The sequence below is a fragment of the Alosa sapidissima genome, chromosome 10 (assembly GCF_018492685.1).
Source record: "Alosa sapidissima isolate fAloSap1 chromosome 10, fAloSap1.pri, whole genome shotgun sequence".
Classification (NCBI taxonomy): Eukaryota; Metazoa; Chordata; class Actinopteri; order Clupeiformes; family Clupeidae; genus Alosa; species Alosa sapidissima.
The window spans coordinates 5088058-5103321 of record NC_055966.1 but is presented as its reverse complement, the minus strand read 5'-3'; the positions used below and the strand labels follow the sequence as shown (position 1 = coordinate 5103321).

At 42.2% G+C, this 15264-nt stretch overlaps 1 protein-coding gene across 3 annotated transcripts in view; it reads right to left on the bottom strand.

The window, feature by feature from the left end:
* Positions 1 to 2271: 2271 nt before the first annotated feature.
* The window catches only part of LOC121720678 (aromatic-L-amino-acid decarboxylase-like), a 30784-nt gene continuing 17791 nt past the window's right edge, over positions 2272 to 15264 (bottom strand). For all 3 annotated transcript variants that reach the window (XM_042107033.1, XM_042107032.1, XM_042107034.1), the window contains exons 13-14: positions 2827 to 2928; positions 2272 to 2645 (exon numbers count right to left, since the gene is read on the bottom strand). In XM_042107033.1, the coding sequence (XP_041962967.1) occupies positions 2445 to 2645; positions 2827 to 2928 (303 nt within the window). In that variant the 3' untranslated portion in view covers positions 2272 to 2444. The remainder of the gene's footprint in view (positions 2646 to 2826; positions 2929 to 15264) is intronic.

Here is a 15264-nt window from a genome sequence, read left to right as displayed (position 1 = left end):
CAAGCACAATTGCATTAGCTTAAAACTATCTAGTTGAGTATAACCTAAAACTAGCTTAATTAAAATGTCACAGCCCATACTGATTTTTCCTTTTAGAATATAGATATTAAGAGAATAAATCATTATGCAAATACTTTTACTTTTAATACTTAAAGTACATTTAAAAGCAGGTACTTTTTACTTTTACTTAAGTAGGGTTGTCATTGTGGTACTTTTACTTTTACTAAAGTAAATATTTCTCTGTGTATTTGTACTTTTACTTAAGTACTGAGTTTCAGTACTTCCTACTAGACAAAGCATATATTTTGAGCAAGCATAGGGTAGGCTAGGCCCATTCAACAGTGAACTGAGACCACAGAATATTTTACGATTTCAGAAGGCAATATATTGATCCACCACAATCTAGTTAAGCCTACATGCATTCACTGCCCAACAGCGTTATGTTCCTGGGTTTCCAGGATTTCGGGTCAACATAAAAAAAAAATTAAACTTGCTGATTAATGGGTTCAAGGAACCAGCTGTGAAATATCCATCCTTGTCTCAGCTCAAATTTTATTATGTTTATTTATTATAATTTTCTACTCAGTTTTCTCCCCAATTACTCCATCTTGCCTTATTTCTCCTCATTTCAAATGTTGCCTTTTAGGCTACTTATTTTATTTCACATTAAACATTAGGCCTAGGCCTACAACTAGGCTCCATCCTAATATATATATATATATATATATATATATATATATATATATATATATATATATATATATATATATATATATATACACACACATACATAGCCTAAACAGACGCGTTAAATATTATGATGCTCCGGACCTTTGCTTGAGGAAATTTTCCGTAACTGGACCTCGCTGAAGATTAATTGAATACCCCTGCCATACACCATCATTCATGGCTTTACATGTAGGTTTGTTTTAACACAGCATACATTGCAGTTGATAAATGATAAATGACATTGGTTCCTTTGTCTTCATATTTTCTCAATATGTTGGTTTGGCATTTGGCAACACCATTGCAAGGTGCACAAGACAATTGTGTCCTATTTGCGCTCATTTTACTACCCCCTTTAAAAAATTAAGCATCGACAGCTTTGTCCACATGTGTGCATGCATTAATGTTGAACAGCTCCTCTATTTTTTCTTTGGTATATTGTGTATTAGCTGTGTAGTAACTCTTCTCTGAAAAGTAAAACATTTTCTTCATGGGAGGTTGTTACAATATTTACATTTTCTCCAGTGGCCATTAACACCTTAAAGCTGCAGTTGACAAGATTTTTTTGATCATAGGCTATTCACTGAAACCAACACTATGCTCTGACAGAAAAACAAATCAGCCGGTTTTAGAAAAAAACCTGCACTTCTACCTCCACCTAGAGCCTGTTATTTGTTTTGCAAAAATCCACAGCTCCCGGTTCTTCTGGTCCAATCAGAGCAGGGCTGTGTGAAATCTGACTGTCAATCACAGTCTGGTGCAGTCTGGTGCGCACTGACGAGCACAAACTCGATGAGAGGGTGCTCGGTGCTAGTGGGGGAGGGGCATGAGAGTTGTAAACCTTCAAAATTTTGGCTGTCCCCTCAATCTGTCAGACTTGCCAACTGCAGCTTTAAATGGTGAGACAATAGAGCATTAAATTACTTGAATTCTAATTCAGTCTTCTAATATACCAGTCTATACCTTCAACCATTACACATCATGTGTATGTTTATGACGGAGTATTCATTTTTGGGCATATTCACTTCCTTTAGTTTTGATCAATTTAAAATGATCAGCTATCATCAAACCTAACTGTAAAGTATATAAAACATTAAGATGTCATCCTACGGTTGCTGAGTGACATTCGAATGAGTTCACGGTCATTCAAAATCATTTGAATACTGTATGACAGTCAACTCATTCCAATGTCACTCAGCAACCGTAGGATGACACCAGAGAAATTTTTTCCAGATCTGTGTGTGTGTGTGTGTGTGTGTGCAGGGGTTAAAGTGGGGGGGAGGAACCTCAGATAAATGAATAATAAATATATTCTTTTACACCAACGGTATAGCGCGATGATATTGTTAAAATAAATAGTGAGTTAATTTTTCGCTGTACAGAGGTGACCAAGAAGCTAGTAATTCTTGTCCAAAAAGTATTGCTACACCACGATACTCAATATGTTGTCAAACGGTGAGTCATTTTTCCCCGTTGCACCGATTTTAGGGTTCCCCCACCTGCCAAATCTCACTTTAACCATTGTTTGAGTCACACTGAATCACATTTGAGTATGAGCAAGAAGCCTAAAGGTGTAACCTTTTTATTCCACCAAACAGTAGCCATTTATGACTCCTTCTCAAACACACGCACATTCACATACACACACCAACAGTTAGCAGAGTGGCAGGACGCATAGTAAGACAGTATGTGGTTAGTTAGGGGGCGTCTATTGGTAATCAGTGTCGCTGCTTTAGCAGCAGCTCTGATGCCAGCTCGCCGATGTGGTGCCATGCCTCCTGCACGTGGCGCAATTCTGTGGTGCGGGCACAGATAGCAAAACGGAGCACGAAGGTGCCTGCCAGTTGGCAAGGGACTAGGTGGATCCTCCGGGCACTGTTGATCTGCTTCAGCAAAGCCTCATTCAATTCGTTTGATCCCTGTTGAAGAATGTGAACACTCTAAAAACAGTAACATTCTAAAATCTTAGTTACAGAAATATGACAAAGTATGCTTTTTAATATGATTGACATAATTATTATTAACAAAAGGTTTAGCATATATTATATCTTAGTTGAGATATTGACAGGGAAGTGCTGATTAGTGATATTGCACTGTTACCTTAAGTCTAAAGCAGACAAGGCCCAATTTAACATCTGCACTGATCTCAAATCGGGGATCATTCCGCACCATGCTTTCAAATTCTTTAGCCAAACGCACATGCTGTAAGAGGAAAGAATGGTCAACGAAAGGAATGCATTTAAAATACAAATGGTGGTGTGGTAGGAAAAAAACCTCACTGATACAACAGGTTGAGAAAAAATGTCTGAGCCCAGGTCACTGAATGTAAAATAATCTAAGACTATTTCTAACAGATTTTTTTCAATGCAACCACTGGGTGTCGATATTACCCATGTTTTCCATGGAGTAAATTAGATTAGATTAGATTAGATTAAACTTTATTGTCATTGTGCAGAGTACAACTACAAAGCCAATGAAATGCAGTTTGCATCTAACCAAAAGTGCAAAAAAGCAGAAAAGTGCAATGTGATATACAAGGTATAGACATATACCTTGTATATCACAAGGTGCAGACATACAAGGTATAGGTGGTGCATAGGCAGGAAAAGAAATATAGTCAGCAGTGTAGACAGTAGTATGCAGTTGGTTTACAGAAGGTGGTTTAGAGTAATATAAATTAGATATAAATATGTGCAGTGTATTAGCAGTTACTTTATAAGAGCAGAATAAATATGGCTATGTGATATGAACAATGTGTGAACAACATGTACAGATATGTGCAATGTAGTAGCAGTAACAATATAATAGTAGTAAGAATATATAGATATATGCAGTGTATTAACAGAATATATAAATATAGCTGCAAGCAGCAATGTGGGGGCCTAGCAGTACTAGCAGGAAAGGCGTTGCCATGGTTTGAGCAAGCACACACAGCAACTTTGATGCCAATTGGATAAAGAACGGCTGAGATATAAGCTCAATTACTTTATTACAGCACCCCTAGAGGCCAAAGTACGGAAATTTCCGGGCACGTTCTCACAATCAAGTACTGAGTCCCTCTACCAAGTTTCGACTTCATACATCAAAGTGTTGCTGAGATATGAGCTCACTTCTTGTATTGTAGTGCCCCCTATAGAGGCCAAATTATGCCAATTTCCTAATGTGTCCTCACAATCAGGTACCAAGTCCCTATATCAAGTTTGGATTTTGTACATCAAAGCATTTCTGAGATACGAGTCCACTTCCTGTATTGCAGCACCTCCTATATAGTCCAAATGATGCCAATTTCCTAGTGTGTCCTCACAATCAGTTAACAAGTCCCCTTACCAAGTTTGGACATCATACATCAAAGCATTGCTGAGATAAGAGCTCACTTCCTGTTTGATGGCTTCATCAGCATATTTGATTGGCTGTCACTGGCAAATAAACTTAAAATAGAAAAATCTGACAAGTATCGTTTGTGCGGCTCGGTCTGAAGATAATCTCCGTCAAGTTCAGTGAAAATCGGATGAAATTTGTGACCGCTGAAACTTTTCGTAGAGTTTGCACTACATCCAATATGACGGAGGTCCAATATGGCGGAAAGTGATGCGATAGGGGTCGATGAACTCAGGATGGTCCAAGGATTCAGACGCTACCTGAATTGTGAAAATCGGACAAAAGAGTCAAAGATCACATGTAGGAACCCTTGTCCAACATTGAACTGGTGGTGGCACTAGAGCGTTCAATGTATATGCATAAAAATCGCTGTGAGTGATTGGGACAATGTCCTGACTAATGGTATCGAGTTTTGTTATGTTAACTCAAAGGGTCACCGAGATAGATAGATACTTTATTGATCCCCAAGGGGAAATTCAAGGTCTCAGTAGCATACAGACATCACACACAACATGCACTTACAGCAGAAATGGTAAATATAAGTACAAACATAACAAAACTCCACTGTACAATAGAGACAGTAGAATATAAGAAAAACTAACAAAACTAAATACTAAATATACTATATAAATTAAATAAAAAAATCCACAGTGTGCTTGAGGGTGATCAAGCATGAGACGCATGCAGTGACAGGGTCGGGACTGGCCTGTAGTTCTGTGTGCATGGTAAGGTGCTCAAGAGAGTGAGTGTCATGGTGAAGGTGCAAAAAGTAGTCCAACAGTAGTCCTATAGTTCTGTGTGCATGGTAAGGTGCTCAAGAGAGTGAGTGTCATGGTGAAGGTGCAAAAAGTAGTCCAACAGTAGTCCTATAGTTCTGTGTGCATGGTAAGGTAAGGTGCTCAAGAGAGTGTCATGGTGAAGGTGCAAAAAGTAGTCCAACAGTAGTCCAACAGTGCAAGAATAAGGTCTAGAGACCAGCATAATGGACAAATACGAGATTAAAGTATAATGTAGACAAGGTCATATAAAAAAATGTCAGTGCAAGAATAGGTTGAGGTAATAGGGTTACAGCCATTCAGTATTGTAGCAGAAAGTATTGGTCATGTGTGCTAATATAGCATGAAAAACAGTGTAGCAGTTAAACAGTAGTAAAAACATTAGGCTGTGGACAGTAGTAAAACAGGAGTAAAACAGTAGTAATACAGTAATGGGCAGTCAGTACACGAACATGGAGAGGGTGGAGAGGCAGACAGACTATGCAGAGAAGTCTATCTCTCCTCTTCCCTTAAGTGAAGCATTGAACAGTTCAATGGCCCTGGGGACAAATGACTTCCTCAGTCTGTCTGTTGTGCAAGGCAGTGAGCGAAGTCTCCAGCTGATCAGGCTCTTCTGCTTTACAATAGTGCTGTGGAGGGGATGACACACAGGGCCAGATGTACGTACATTTGCGAACGTAGCGTTATCAGCGCCATGGACACACCGCAGATTGCAAACGCTGTCAGACCCAAGTTTCCATCGTATTTATCAATCATCCACAACTGAATGGCAGCGCCTACAAGCACAGTTGAATGAAGTTAACTGATGACAACATTAAAAAGAATCAAACGTTTAGCGATCATGAAATAATACCATACATGATAAGATGTCAACAAGCAGGGAGATAATGAAGATCAGTAGTTCTACTCAAACTACTTGTGCACGTAGGCTATGGAAGATTGGTCAAATCTAGCAAGTAGGAAAGTTTAAGTGAATGACGTGAAAGTGAAAGTAAGACATGCGAAAGGCCAACGAAAGTTAAAGTTGCTTTTGGTAGTACAAATACTTTCAAGGTTCTCTTATTGACGCATTGAACTGCAATGTGGATTAACACCTGCTTTTACAAGGCGGAAGTATTTAGGTGCAGAATAGACGTGCGCTTTCAGGAGCAGTCTTTGTACATACCGCGGAATACATAACTAGGCGCTCTTTACTCCTCTCCTCCCATCTTTTTACGCTAAACTCCCACTTTCCCCTGGATCCTCCCATGAATGCATATGCATGACATGACAATCGCAATCTGCCACTTTCAGCTCCCGCGACAGGCAGTTTGCGCTTTTACATCATTGCGGCCTGTTTGTACATACCTCGCAATGATTTTACACGCACATTGCGAAACAAATACGCCTGAAATGGGCGCAAAAGCGTTAGTACATCTGGCCCTCATTGTCCAAAATGTTGATCAGTTTGTTCAGGGTCCTTTTGTCAGATATTGAAGTGATGCACTCCAGTTCAGCTCCCACTACAGAGCCAGCGTTCCTTACCAGCCTGTCAAGTCGCCCAGCATCTTTCTTCCTTGTGCTTCCTCCCCAGCATACCACTGCATAGAAGAGGACGCTGGCAACAACAGACTGGTAGAACATCCTGAGGAGCTTGCTGCACACATTGAAGGACCGCAGCCTTCTCAGGAAGTACAGCCTGCTCTGCCCTTTCTTGTAGAGTGCGTCAGTGTTGGCTGACCAGTCCAGTTTATTGTTCAGGTGGAGACCCAGATACTTGTGGGTGCTTACCACCTCCACATTGACTGAATTCGTTGTCACCTCATTGTTCGTGATCGCCATGTGGGGGAGGGGTGCAATATCCAGTGATGGTGGGTGTATGATAGCCTGTGATGGTGGAGGTGAGACTGGGAGACTGGGAGGTGGGGGTAGGGCAGGCACGCAAACAAGATGTTAGTCCACTTCCTGTTTGGCGGCTTCGCCGCCATATTTGATTGGCTCTCACGGAAAAACAAAATTGAAATTGAAAAATCTGGCAAGTCGTTTGTGCGGCTTGGTCTGAAGATCATCTCCGCCAAGTTCCGTGAAAATCGGATGAAATTTATGACCAATAAAACTTTTCATAGAGTTTGGACTAAATCCAATATGGCAGATGTCCAATATGGTGGAAAGTGATGTAATAGGGACTCAGGTCGGTCCAGGGATTCTGACGGTGCCTGATTTGTGATAATCAGACACCGTTCAATGGTCACATAACATGCGTGAATGCGAGTCCAGTTTCGTCTGCCTCCTTGTTGTCCCTGTCAAGGTTGCCAAGTCATGGACACCTCAACAGACACATGCACATTGGGTGGGGCCACGGGGGTTGGGGGCTTAGTTGATTGGTTGTCACCGGGATGCAGAGTTAGAGGTTAGAGTTCAGTAAGGTGACAGCCACAAGAAAAGAAGCTTCCTCTGAACCTGCTGGTTCGGGTGCGGAGAGACCTGTAACTCCTCCCGGAGGGTAGTGGGGAGAGCAGTCTGTGGTTGGGGTGAGAACAGTCTTTAATGATGCTGTGCACCTTACGCAAGCATCGCTTGTCCTGGATGGCCTCGATGGAGGGGAGTGAGGAACCGGTGATGTGTTGGGCAGTTCACCACCCTCTGCAGTGCTTTTCAATCGTGGGCAGAGCAGTTGCCATACCAAGCTGTGACACAGTTGGTGAGGATGCTCTCGATGGTGCAGCAGTAGAAGTTCACCAGGATCTGGGAAGACAGGTGGACCTTCTTTAGTCTCCTCAAAAAGAAAAGACGCTGGTGAGCCTTCTTGATCATGGTAGAGGTGTTGAGGGTCCAAGAGAGGTCCTCAGAGATGTGGACACCCAGGAACTTGAAGCTGGTGACACGCTCCACCTCGGTCTTGTTGATGAGAATGGGTGTGTGTGTGCCAGCTTTACACTTCCTGAGGTCCACAATGAGCTCTTTGGTCTGTTTGGTGTTGAGAGCCAGGTTGTTGTCAGTGCACCACGATGTAAGGTGCTGGACCTCCTCCCTGTAGGCCGTTTCATCGTTGTTGCTGATGAGACCAATCATCGTAGTGTCGTCTGCAAACTTGACAATGGTGTTAAAGCCATGTACAGGTGTACAGTCGTAGGTGAAGAGGGAGTAGAGGAGAGGGCTCAGCACACATCCCTGTGGTACACCAGTGTTCAGGGTGATGGTTGAGGAGATGTGATTATCTAACCTAATGGACTGAGGTCTGTTGGTTAGGAAGTCTAGAATCCAGTTACAGAGGGAGGTATTAATGCCCAGTTCACTGAGTTTGGTGAGTTGGGATGATGGTGGGATGATGGTGTTGAATGCTGAACTAAAGTCAATGAACAGCATTCTGTCATAGGTGTTGCTATTGTCAAGATGAGACAGCGCAGAGTGAAGTGCCGTAGAGATGGTATTCTCTGTGCTCCTGTTCTGACAGTAGGCGAATTGGAAGGGGTCCAGTGAGGGTGGTAAGCAGGTCTTGAGATGGTCCAGGACCAGCCTCTCGAAGCACTCCATGATGATGGGGTGAGTGCAACTGGACGGAAGTCATTAAGGCTTGTTGCAGTGGAGTGTTTTGGCACTGCCACGATGGAGGTGGTTTTAAAGCATGCTGAGACAGCAACCTGGGCTATTGACACTTCACATTACACGTCACTACGTACCAACATTGAGGCTCAGCTCAGGTTCAGCTACACAGCATTCGGAAAAAGTACACCATTGGTGGCCACCGATGAAAGTAAGTAACATGTTTGGCTGTGTATGTAGCTGATCAAGTTTTCAATAATTGAATGAAACCGAATGAAAAGTTGTCAAATGTTAACTTGTAATGTAACGTTCTGTAATTTTCCTCTGGGGATGGTGAATAAAGTATCTATCTATCTAACGTAGCAATTATGCTAGCTCACCTTTAGCAGGTTAGCAGCTAGCTTCTAACCTTTAGCAGGTTATTTAATAAGCTAATAAGCTAACCTCTAGCAGGTTATGAAGTTGCTATGAAGTTGTGCGTCTGTACGGATGCCAGCTAGCTTAGCTGTGCCTGTGGAGCATTGGTAAACCTCACTCCCCGACGCCTCAAGAGTGCTGCTGGCATGTGAGCCAGTAGCCTGGGCTGTTGACTCAACTGTCTAAGCACGCTCGCCTCCCGATCCGAGGTGCTGCTGTTCGTGGGTTCGAGTCCGGGCGTGTGCAGGGCTGAATCGCGCAGGTTCAACACAGATAGGTTTACTGCAGATATGTGAAATATGTAGCACTTACATTTTGAGTTTAACGTTAATGTATACAAACTAGGGAATGGATTTTATCAAATTCATGTTAGCTGATGTAATGCTTTGTGTAGCTTACAATGCAATTAATTTACCACATTTTAGGCTATTATTAGTTTGTTTTGAATTTTGAAACAATATGATTGGAACAATTTTGCTTAGGCTAGCCTAGGCCTACTCTGATGATGTTTTGAACAATATGCTACGGGATATGGCCATTAAAAAAAATCGTATTAGTTTATTATGAAAAAGACACCGTAGATGTGAAAATATCACATCTAGCCCGTTATAAATGTCCATGTCTACTTAAAGAAGCCCTATGCAGGTCTGGTTATTCCGTCGCTGTTTCTGGGTTTTTGCCTGATTTGGGCACGCATTTTTCACAACATAGCTTCCCCTGCAGCTTCGGTAGCAAGTGACTGCTACGCTAACCCCCACTAGCTAGCGAGCTAGCCATCAAGAAACCAAGCTAAACACATACAGGGCTCACAATAGAACGGTCGAGCAAACACATTGTTCAAGAGACTATCCAACCACATTACAAAAACGAAGTTCACCCAAGGGTAGGCTACTTACAATTTCAACAGCAACAAAGCCAAGTCGGCGTCCATTTTGCAGTCTTCTTAGAAACTACAATCTGACTACATTTTCGAGGCGCGATTGGAGACTTCCGGATACCCGGTCCGGGTTCAGAAGGTTGCATATTGGGTTTTTCCGCGGAGAAGCGATAGGGGGAGACGAAGCACCCACCAAACAACCCAGAACCATCAGAACGACTCAACCTGCATAATTAAGGTCATTTTTGCTAAAATTGTTGCATAGGGCTTCTTTAGCATATCCCAAAAATAAGGAGAACGTGATATCATGCATGACTGGTCAAATCGAGAAATGGGTCTGACGGTAAGTAGGCTAACAGATTGTGTAATTGTCAGGCAAATCATAAATGTGATTTCATGTTACAACAATCTCTCTCCAAGCAGCCTATGTCCATTCATATCGAAGCATTCATGAAGCCTAACGACTTAGAAGTACGTTCCCTCAAAGTCTCGGGGACGCGCTTTAGACGTCCCGAAAAAATGTCCGCGGGACGTCAAGGGAACCCTAAACAATGTCGAGGAGGGGACGTTCGGCGGGGACCTGTAGGGGATGTCGCCGGCACTTTATTTTGTTTGCTGGGAATGTCCGTGTGGGAGTCATGGGTGGCCTGAGTTGAGAACACTCCTGGAGAGTTCAATGTTTTCAAAACGCTGCTGAAGTGCCGAGTCAGCTCCCTCTGGCCACACTTTGACTGTTCTTACTGTTGGTTTCACACGTTTGTGGAGTGCTGAATACTTGGGAAGTAGAAACAATAAGAGGTGATCTGAGTGTCCTAGGTGGGGCAGGGGAGCGGCTTTGTAGGCATGATTTGTAAAGCCAGCTCTACTACTGATTCATCAATTTCTATTCAATTAATGGAATACGTCATCATATCATCATTAGCAGCTAACTGAAGTGAATAACTGACCACATCCTCTTTCTTATCCCCCCTTGAATTTCCCCTTGGGGATCAATAAAGTATCTATCTATCTATCTAACTATCTAAGATTGAGGTTAGGAAATGCTGTGGTCTTTAATAAGGAGTGATTCAAGAGCTGTGGCGCTTGCACAGAGGGGTGTAATGTTGTTATGGTTTCATGTCAAACTGTGGCTTGATTATGATGTTATTGGTACTTTCTTTCTGAAGTGATGAAATTAATGTGAAATGCTGGGCTTTCTTAGTCTCAGCAGAAACCAGACTTGGCAGTGCTACTTGCTACACTTAAGTACAAGCTTAGATTAATGTTCTTAATCTCATGTTACTGAACTTAAGATAACTCTTTTATGGAGAGTCAACAACCTCACTGAGTTTTAGTGGTGTCTATAAACCGAGTAATGCCTTTATTGTAACTTAGATTGTAGGAGCCATGAAGGTGTTTATTATTAGTATTATTATTATTATATACAATCAGATTATTATGTAATGTTAAGTAATATAGTTTAATTGTTTATATTTGGGTTACTTGGATTATTATATTTTTTGTTACTTTTGTTGTTTAATTTGCATATCACCGTAATTGGGGGCGGTAGCATTTAATTAATTTAATGGCAGGTGCACAGGCACGGGCGGAAGTAGCCTAACTAGAGAGAGGGTGAGTTACGGGGAGGCCGTATTTCTTGTTGACCGCTGTTAACGCTGCTCCGCTGTTGAACTCTGTTTTGCCTACTTTTTCTTTTTACTTTGAGCACGTTATTATCACTGGATTACTGGATTAAGTTGGACTACCTTTTTCAATAAACCCGTCAAACGCATCTGGATCTCAGCAGATATTTTGTTTGGTACAGTGCGTCATACAATCAGCTACACCTATACCTTAGCCTCTCAGCGACTAATTGGCTTTTTGGATACAAGTCGCTACATTTTTGTCAACAAGAATCGGCATTAGGAAAGCAATTGCGGACGTTTCAAGGATCAAATGGGAGAAAGGACCATCGGAGATAAAGGACGGAAGACTGCACTGACTTTCGATCATTAGGCCACAGCCTCGGAAGACGCACTCAAAAGCCAGGTAGGCTTGCTGGTGTTTATGCGCATTAAGCTGTATACATTGGAAGGAATGCGGCACGCATATGCTGTTGTTTGTCCATTGGGGACATTATTGGATTGAACACCGTTTAAGTTGGTCATACCGATCGCTGGCATTGATTGTGTGGATTCGGTGCTGTATATCCCCGTACTGTAAGATGATGAATCTCCGCTTTGTCTCTTTGAAATTGCCGCTGCTCTGCTAATGTGCGTGACGTTTCTGGATTTGTGAAAGTGTTTGGGTGCACTGTACGTAGCCTACCTCTATGCTACGTTGAATCTCCTCTTTGTCTCTTTGAAATTGCTGCTGCTCTGCTAATGTGTGTAACGTTTCTGGATTTGTGGAAGTGTTTGGATGCACTGTACCCTACCTCCATGCTACATTGAATCTCCGCTTTGTCTCTTTGAAATTGCCGCTGCTCTGCTACTGTGCATGACGTGTTTTGTACATGTTTGAATGTGGAATGTTGAAGTTGATGCACATGTATTGAGAAGTAACTGAAAAAAAAAAGGAAATGAGTCAAAAGGGTGTTTCAAGTTCTGAAATGGAGAGTCAAAAAAGGCAATCTAAGCCAACAGCAAAGGCTTTGGCAAACAAAATCGAAATGCTTCAAAATGAAAGGAGAAAGAGTGTGGATAAAGTTAAAGGGTTCATACAACAAATGAAAACATTCATGAAAAATAAGGAAAATGTTTCACAAATACAATCTCTTTTGGAGAGTTTAATTGATCAGTGTGGAAACGCCACCAAGTCACATGACCTGCTGATTCCTTTACTCCCTGAAGAGCAACAGAAGATCCATAATGAATGGTTTTCTAACATCATGACCTATAGCAACACATTTCAAAGGCGTGTTGAGCAGTGGTTGATTGAGCCGGATGAATTGCTTGAGTTACTTGATCAAACTGATTCTGGTGAAATGAATGAACAGGAGTTGCCTCCAACACCTGATGAAACTCAGCAACAGGCTGCCTTAGTCATTGATACAGATGAGCTGCAAGACAATGTAAAACCAAATGACAGTGTGTCAAATGTGGGCAGCAGGGTGTCCAAATCACAAAACTCTGCCACAGGAAGAGAGTCTGTTGCTTCCAGTATTTCTTCTGTACGTCTCAAAGCAGAGGCTGACTTGGCAGCTTTAAGGACAAGACAAAAATTATTAAAAGATAAACATGAACTGGAAGAGGAGGAGGAACGGCTGCGTAAAAGGAAAGAACAATTTAAGTTGGATGAGGAAATTGCAGCAAACATGGCAAAACTGGATGTGCTCAAGTCTCGGAGCATCTTAAGTGAGAGAACCTCTGTATCAAAGCGCTCTGATGGAATGAACTCCTATCTGGCAAAAGGACACAAACTGATCCTCAATGCTAAAGCAAAGTCATTTGTACCACAAAGGTCACAACATGAAATCAACCATGCTTACCTGGATGCAGGAACAAGACCTAAGGAGAGAAATCCATCTCAGTTAATTCATTCACATGAACCCAATCTATATGCAGTGAATCACAGTACTCTAGAAGGGATACAAATGCAAGATGGAAATGCCTTAAACATTGGTCCAAATGAAGATCAAAGCAATGTGTTTGGCATTATGTGCAAACAAAATTAAATAACATCACTGTTGGTGCAGCAGCAGTGCCTTTCATCTTTGCCTAAGAGGGAGATACCAATCTTTGACGGTGATCCATTAAAATATCATGCGTTTGTGAAGGCTTTCGAGAACGGTGTGGAGAGGAACACTGCAAATCACAGTGACAGACTGTATTTCTTGGAACAGCACAAAAGGGGTCACCCCAAAGAATTGATCAGAAGTTGCCAGCATATGGATCCTGAGAGAGGATATGCTAAAGCAAAAGTGTTATTAAAAGAACAGTTTGGAAATGAGCAGAGGATTTCATACGCATACATGGAAAAAGCTCTTTCATGGCAATGAAGATGCAAAAGCTCTTCGTGATTATAGCCTTTTTCTCAGAGGTTGCTGTAACGTTATGGAAGAGGTGCAATATATGCATGAACTGGACATACCTGCTAACATGCTAACCATCATAAAAAAGTTGCCCTACAAATTTCAAGACAAGTGGCGTTCTGCAGCATGTGAACTACAGGATAGCCGCAGCCAGCGAGCTACATTCATTGACCTCACAACTTTCATAGAGAAACAAGTGCGGGTTCTAACTGACCCAGTGTTTGGAAACATACAGGACGTTCCATCACTGACAACTAATAGAGGAGTGAACAAGCCAAATCTACAAACTCGTTCTGAAATTAAGGGAACCAGCTTTGCTACCACTGTAGCTCCTGTGATACACAAGACTCAGCCTGGAACTAGAGGAAAGGAGCGTGTGGAGTTTGCGAGGAGAACATGCATCTGTTGTGGAGAAGGACATGCTTTGGATTTCAAAATCAAAGTCAAAGTCAAAGTCAGCTTTATTGTCAATTTCTTCACATGTTCCAGACATACAAAGAGATCGAAATTACGTTTCTCTCTATCCCACGGTGAAGACAAGACATATTTTACCAATTTAAGTCCACAGACAAACATAACATTCAAGTAAACAAAAAAGTAAGTAAATAAGAGGGCACATATAATAATGAAAAAAATAAGAGCAGCAAAATTTGGTTTAAATTGTGCATAGACAGTCAATAAAATACTAGTGCAAAGTCAGGCCAATAAAAGGCTTGGGTAGTTCTGTTTGACCTAAGTAAGAAAGAAAGTGACATAGTGGTGCAAGTTATGTAAGAGCAGCAGAAGTGTTGTGTTTTCAGGACAACAACAACAAGTTGTAAAGTGTACAAGTGTGCAAGTGTGCAAGTGGAGTAGTGCACGCGGCCATTGTGGGTCCAATGTCCAGGATGTTATGTAGCTGAGGGTGGAGGGGGGAGAGGAGGGAGAGAGTTCAGCATCCTTACAGCTTGGTGTATGAAGCTGTTGGTGAGTCTGGTAGTGCGGGAGCGCAGGCTTCTGTACCTCTTCCCAGAGGGCAGTAGATCGAACAGATTGTGAGCGGGGTGACTTGCATCACTCACAATTTTGGTCGCCTTGCGGGTGAGGTGGGTGGTGTAAATGTCCTTCAGGGAGGGGAGTGAAGCACCAATAATCCTTCCAGCTGTGTTCACTATGCGCTGCAGGATTTGTGTCCACAGTTGGGGAAGAAGGCACACAAAGAGAAGATGGGCTTCTTAAGAGAGAAGGGTGTCTTGTTTTGGCTGTTTGTGTATTGGACACATGAGCAAAGTTTGCAGAAAACGGATTTCCTGTGCAAAATGTGGTCTCAAACATCCAAGTCTCAACATTCCACAAAAGGAAAAAGATAAGGATCCAGACCAAGCTGAGAGGAAATCAGGTGTCTGTCGACAGTGCCCTGATGTCAAGTGGGCTTACAGGGGCTGGTGATCACGACTGCAAACTTCCAATAGTTCCAGTGCAAGTTAAGTCCAAGAAGGGCAATAAGATTGTCACCACCTATGCTTTCTTGGACGCAGGAAGTACGGCCGTGTTCTGTACAGAGGCACTAAGGGAAA